The sequence below is a fragment of the Galeopterus variegatus genome, unplaced genomic scaffold (assembly GCF_000696425.1).
Source record: "Galeopterus variegatus unplaced genomic scaffold, G_variegatus-3.0.2 Scaffold5496, whole genome shotgun sequence".
In the NCBI taxonomy this organism is placed as follows: Eukaryota; Metazoa; Chordata; class Mammalia; order Dermoptera; family Cynocephalidae; genus Galeopterus; species Galeopterus variegatus.
The window spans coordinates 60,097-67,297 of NW_007731607.1; the positions used below are offsets into that span (position 1 = coordinate 60,097).

Consider the following 7,201-nt stretch of genomic DNA (forward strand, 5'->3'; position numbering starts at 1 on the left):
TCCTGATCTCCTTTCTGATCAACTACTAATTCCACAAATAGTCGGGGACCCCCTATTATGAGTCAGGCACTGGAGATATAATAAATGAAATAAGACACGGCCCCTGCTCTAATGGGAAAAAGGAGACAGGCACCCAGTATGAAAAGGGCTGTATGACACTGTGTATCATTAGTAAGTACACCCAATAAAAAAACATTAAAACGTTTTGAGTTAAAAATTAAAGACATTTACATAGCTAGCACAACTTTAAGATAAGTGTATGAACTAAATAGCTGAATTTCCCTATTTCTTTGTTTTGGAACTGTATGGAACCCTGAAAATAAGAGTATACATGTGGTTACTGGCTTTGATTTTGAATAAAATTCTTTCCATTCCAAATATGTCAAAGTGTTTTGTAAACATTACCTGTGAAACACATCATACTCTTTCCTCACAAAGTATCCCTCTAACCAAAATTCTGTGTACTTAAGAATACCAGGTATAAAACACTATAAAAGCTTTTCCTTGCTCTCCATTACCTAGTTCTAAAACTGGGGAATTTCATTACCAGTGTTCTTGGCTAGTTTACATGGATAACAGGGCTTTCGTATCTTTTTATATTCTGTTTCTCTTCTAACTGTAGCACTCCCTTTTCCCTTAATATTCTAAGTGAAAAGAAAAAGAAAATAATCTATTACATGTAGCTACAAATTTTATCTGAATAAAAGGCCAAGCAGTTCGCTATGATTTAACCTCATTAAGAGACAATTTTCAGAACCAAATTAATATAGTCAGCAAATGTATTCTGTGTTATCCTTCAGAAAAAAAAAAGGAGGCATTGATAGAGAATGTAGCACTGCACATGTGAGGGGGTACAGGTAGATACCAGCCACAGTTTACTTTGCTTTGGTGTCTAACGAGATACTACTGTCCCAATTTCTCTTCCCAGGGTATTGGTCTCACCTCCACCAGAGTGAAATGAACTAGAAAAGGAGTGAAATGATTCATCTCTAAATAAATACCAATGACCTTAAAATTTTTGTGAGGATTAAATGAGATCGTTTATGTTAAGTCTAACAAAATTATAATCACATAATATACATGAAATTAATAAAGCTATTATTTCTATTACTTATAACTTTTTAAAAAATTACTTCTAATCAGGCTCACCAAATTATAGTTAAACAAAGTCAACCTTAATTAAGTAGTAAGTCCTTATCTTAACCCCTTGAAACAGTAAATCAAGTAGCTATCTTTCTTAACTCTACCCAAGACCAAATTATTAAAAACATAAGGTATCACTTGATGTCACTTGCTACTGTAAATCTTACTACTCCTAAGAATAACTCTACCTATTATTTAATAACACAAATAAGCTCTTATTAATTTAATGTACACTCAAATAGAACTATTCATTTTAACATAATGAGTATTATATATTGTTTCTTTAAAAATTCTGATTTCTCAAATAGGAAAACCTTTCCAGTATAATTTGTTCAATTACCAAATCTGTCCTTCAAGAATACCATAAAAAGCACCAATTTTAATCCCATCCCGTCCAACTGTGACAAATATTAATTCCTGGAGTAAAAACAGACTGAAGACTTTTTTAAGATCTAGAACTTACACGTCCAATACTTCCAATCACTTTTTTTTACTTTTGTAAAAAGGAAAGTTTCACAAGGGCTAAGTTGTAGAATAGTGAAGACAAAGAGAAATGCCACTATATGATATTATTCAAAATGTGTGACTGTTGTCTACGCTGGAAGAACATTATTACATTGAGTGTGGTCTTAAGTAGACATTAAGTAAATAAAACTTCTACCTTCCCAGCCTAGTACGAATTAAGCTGTCCTAAAATCTTACCTGTCTGTTAGTCCAAACGCCAGATCAAGCATGTCATTCTCCTCATCAGTGATTGCTTCTAACTTCTCAAATACATGATCTTCAAAGATAAGATGACAAGTAGAGCAAGCCAAAGTTCCCTCACATGCACCTACAAAAGCAGCAAACATTGAACATACCCCCCTCTACACTGAACACAATTCAACCTACTTCATTAAAATTAAGCATTTCTAAACTTTAGGATCACCATTAGAATACATAAATGAAAGGACTTTATTTCTGAATAATAATGAAAATTAGTTTGAAAACATTTCAAAAACATGCAGGGCTACATGCTGTGAAGGGAAACATGAAAATATACAGTCCTAATATCAAAGAGCTTACAAGTTAATAAGCTGAAATATGCATACATACAAAATGTGTGCATTTGTAAATTTATAATAATTCATCTAATAGCTGTGCAAGTTATTTACCTTTTCCTAGAGAGTGCAACACAATTTATGAAGCTTTGTGGTGCACAGAGGAATCAGAAAGCAAAGAAACCTACACCTAAATAAAGCTAAATAAAGCTAAATATTCTTCTCTCTCACCTTCCTCTTGTAATCAGGACAGAATTGAATAAGTCATTTTCGGAGTCACATGGTTTAAATAATAAGAATATTGCTCCTGTTCCATCTTTGAAGTTATTAATTTAACAGTTATTGAGTGTCTATTATGTGCCAGACACTGTGAAAAGGGAGTCATCTCATCCAACCAAACCAGGACAAAATGTGCTGTTCAACCTCCCTTTCCCTCCGCTCTTGCTTAAAAATCTCCAAAGAAACCTACACAATCTTGCATCTGGCTGGTTTCCAGTGAGCTAAAGTTTGCCACTCTGTAACTTCCACCTACTGGTCCAACTGTATCCCATGTATTCAAATCCTTCTTCAAAACAATAGCCTGTCATGGATTTGAGACTGTTCGTCCCTCTCCAGGCTGAGCATCCCCATGTCCTTCAAATTTTTCTTACATAACACAGTTCCAACTCCCTTTCCTCGGTCTCGTTGGGCTTTTCTTAAAGTATGGCACCCAGAACAAATTGGCTTTCCAGAGGAGGGTCTGGCAACACAGAATCCTGCAGAATCACATTCTGGTTAAATTCGACTTTAAAAACAGTTATTTTGGTTTGGTTTTTAATGATAAATTTTCAAAAGCCACTGCAGAACTTTAAAGATTGTAGGGTCCTAGGAGTAACTCCAGTTTGACTTAGATTCTCTTCTGGTCAATAAACTTGATATAAAATATGTAATGGAATGACTTAATAATTGGTAACCTTAATTTTCCTCTAAGTGGATCATTTTAACAAGGGTTGTTCTCTCTTAATTTAAACATTTGTTATTCATATTCTACTATCTTTAAAAAATTAAGAAAGAAAGAAGAGTCTTCCTTAAATTTTCATTTTATTAAATCAAGTAAAAAGCAGTAATGGGATTATGGAAGAGACCATACAGTGAAGCCACCAGAGTTAGAAGCATGGTCTCTAGAGCCAGACCGCTTGGCTTCAACCACAGCTCCACTTTTTACTATGTCACACTGGCCTACCTTTCCCTCCATGCCTCAGTTTTCTCAATAGTAACTATACCAACACAGTAGTTGCAAGAATTACATATGTGTACTTGATATATGTAAATATATGTACTTACAACCATGACCAGTAGATAGTAAGCACCAAATAAGTGTTAGAATTATCAATATAATTATTTGGAAGTTATAAGAAATCTTAGAGTAATTCAACTTTCTTTTTAAACATAAGATGAATTAAACCCAAGAAATTAAAGAAATGGACTAAGGTCACCCTACTAGTTAGAGATGAGTCACAACTTCAGCTAAGTTTTCCAATGCTGAAGACAACTAGTCTCTGCCACAGAATAATCTAAGTCACCTTACTTAAATATTAAATGAATACATATAAGTATATATACCGTACACATACATACACATCAATTTGTTATTAGGACAAGTAGCGTATTTTTCTATTTTTTGTATACATTTGAAAGATTTCACACAAAAAGGTAAATGGGTATATTTCACTTAAAGCGGAGAGGGAGCGTCCCCTGTTTTAAAAAAAACAATCAAGTTTGAAAACCACTGCAGTAAAAGGAGAATGAGTGTGGTGCAACCCTGGAGTCAGGAGTCTGGGCTCTAGATGGACCAACCACACCCCTGTTTACTGTGTCCTGCCAAGGCACTGAGGCAAATGATCACCAAGGTCCTGCTGGCTCTAATATTTCATGACTCCACAACACAAATTGTAATTCCTAGTGCATTTGTTCACTAGTATTCAATAAGTATCTACTCATTTTAATTTCTATTTTCATCTCATCAATACCCAATCCAGACAAACTCCAAACTAAAACAGCAAATTCCTCTGGAGATGCGGTGGAACAAAAATCATAAAATCCAGTTTCCTTTTGTCCTTAAAACGTAAGTAAAACAATCCTTTTAACATATTCCTAGCAATTTTCTAGTTTAAAAAAACATCTCACAGATGATAATCTGACTTAGGGACACGTTACAGCTACACTCGTATCAGTGCCCAGTGCAAGCATTTTACCCATCACGCTTGCTTGCTAACACAACAGTTTTCATGAACTTAGAAGTACATACAACTCTAGTGATGCTTTTATTTTGCTGGCATTCTCACTAACAATTCAGACTTCTCTCTCCTAAATTAACAGTAATACGTATCATCACAGGTTTTTGGCTTTCTTCATAGCATTTTGTCACATCTAACTTCTGTTCTGAATAATTCATTTTTAGATGCATTTTTAGCATTAGCACTCAAGGCATGGATAAAACTGATATGGGCTTTAAAGACAATTTTAAATTATAAGCGCAGTTTAAAATACTAACACCATAGTCAAGAAAATCAGACAGAATGGTTCCCATGATACTGACAAGGGGTGGCAGGTATCTGTTTACCAGCTAAAGTGATACCACTTTACCTGAGGTAACAAATGTAAAGTTTATAATTCACACAGCCTACCAGCTTGAAATTATGGGATTCCTGACAACAATTTTGGTTTTTCACAATACTTCTGATTTTGCTAGAGTAAGAATCTTAACATTGTTAATCTGCACATTAGCATAATTTAAAAATTACGCTAAGAATAGTAAGACAAAGTTACTAACTTCAAGGTTGCTAATTAATAAAACTTCTTTCTCCTGGACTGAGTCTTGGTTTTAGGTGTTTGTTTTTTTTTTAAACAAGAATAATGATACTAAGCGTTTGAGCAAATCCTGAGAAATTCTTGTGAAATTAACTCTCAAAGAAAGTTAGATACCTGCAGACTATTACTCCGTTTGTTTCATGTAATTTGAATGCTTGCCAACAGGAAAAAATAGTTTTGTTTATGTACATCTTATATTAAGATCATTTGGTATTATCTATTATGATGCTGACAAGACAGATTTCCCACCTCCTCACCTAACCCCTTTCCCCAAAGTCTAGAGGATAGCTGCATAGGAATATTATGTATTAAAAGGCTGGCCAGTTAGTTCAGTTGGTTAGAGTGTAGTACTGATAACACCAAGGTCTGATCCTTGTTGCCAGCCACTAAAAAAAAAAAAAAAAAAAAAAAAAAAAAAAAAAAAGAAAAAGAAATTATGTAGAAACATACAATAGAAGCTGGTTAGCACAGCTGGTTAGAGCTCAGCCTTGTAACATCAAGGTCAAGATTCCAATCCCCGTAGCTGCCAGACGCCGGAAAAAATACGAGGGACATAGGAAATGTTTGCAATTTGAGGTGGTGGGCATGCTGATAGCACTGATTTACTTGCCACAACTTGGGCACAGGTGTTAACAGTCAGCTCTTGCTCCATGAATATGTATAATCAATAAAAAATTTTTTAATTTTAAAAATTTTTTAAATAAATTTAACATTAAAAAAGAATAGGGTCAATTTTTATAATTGGGAAAAATAAAACCAGCTTTACATAAAATAGGAGAAAAAAGATATAATATGACTATAAAATAAATAAATACATAAAAAATAGCTTTGTTAAAAGAAATACACCAATAAGGAGTCAATGACAGGAACAAATATAGATTTATATAAAACTATATAGAGATTTATCAGAAACACCTATTTTAATACGTTCCCTCAAAACAGACATAGGCAGGAAATGGGTAATACAGAAGGAAAAAAACAAAGTCTGAGCTAATAAACTAGTTAAATTTAATCACAGATGTATAACTGCCCCCTAGTGACAAAACATAATATGCTCTAAAAACTTTTTAAAATACCTCTACATTCCAAAAGATCTATATTAAGAAAGAAATATACAACAATCACAATAATACGCTGAACTTTCAAAAAAAGAGAACAGAACTGAGGTTACCAGCAGTGGGAAAGAGGTAAGGGAGGAATTGGTGAAAAGCCATGAAAAACTATTACAGTATATATTGTTGAATATACTAATCCTGATTTGAGCATCAAATACTGCACACAGATATTGATTTTCAACTCTGTACCCTACCCACAGATATGTACAATCAACTATGTTACAATAAAAAAATTTATTTAAAAAGTGAACAAAAATCACACAGTGAGAAATACAGAATTTTAAACAAAAAAAGTCTCACAAAACTGTCTTATAATGTGTCTTCCAATTTATGTTCAGAAATAACATCTCATTATGTTCCTTCTTTACTACTCTTATAGGAAATTCCTCATACTTATAAAACATTCTTTATTGAGGTTGTCTTCTCAAAGTCTTGATTATATGTACTACTTCATTTGTTTTAAAATAAATCCATGTAAAGAAAAGAAAAAAAATAAAAGTTGGCGATAAGGATGTTTATAAATTCGCTTTGCTCCCAAAATTCACAGTTGTCTCTTTTTACTCACTTATTCACTCATTACTTCACATCGTTTACAATGAGGAATAAAATGAGAATAATTTTATCCTTCATTACAGTGTATTTCGAGGGATACGCAATGAAATGAAGAAATATATAATTACTGTGCTGAACGCTATGAAAGAAACAGAACACTGTGATGGAGGATAACGGACGCAGGATACCAGGAGAAACCCCACCCTGCATTCTGCGGCTGGGCAAAGCCTTGCTAAGGAAGAATCATATAAACTGAGCCTTGATGGGTGAAAAGCAGCAAACATGAGTTTTTGGAAGGGAGGGAGGGAAGTGTCCCAGGGAGAGGGTAAGGTGTGTACAAAGTCTCAAAGGCAATCATTCTGGGTGAGTTCAAAATCTTGTGAAAAGGCCAGTGATGCCAAAGTGAACGAAAGAACGATGAGAAAGCAGGGAGCAGAAGAACGGCAGATGGGGCCTGATAATGCAGTCTTTTAGGCCGGAGTCAGAAATACGGATTTTTTT

General features: G+C 34.0%; 1 protein-coding gene across 1 annotated transcript in view; it reads right to left on the reverse strand.

The window, feature by feature from the left end:
• Positions 1–7,201, reverse strand: part of FDX1 (ferredoxin 1) — a 28,605-nt gene that overhangs the window by 5,369 nt on the left and 16,035 nt on the right. Inside the window, exon 3 of the mRNA XM_008589520.1 lies at positions 1,846–1,975. Within this exon, the coding sequence (XP_008587742.1) occupies positions 1,846–1,975 (130 nt within the window). The remainder of the gene's footprint in view (positions 1–1,845; positions 1,976–7,201) is intronic.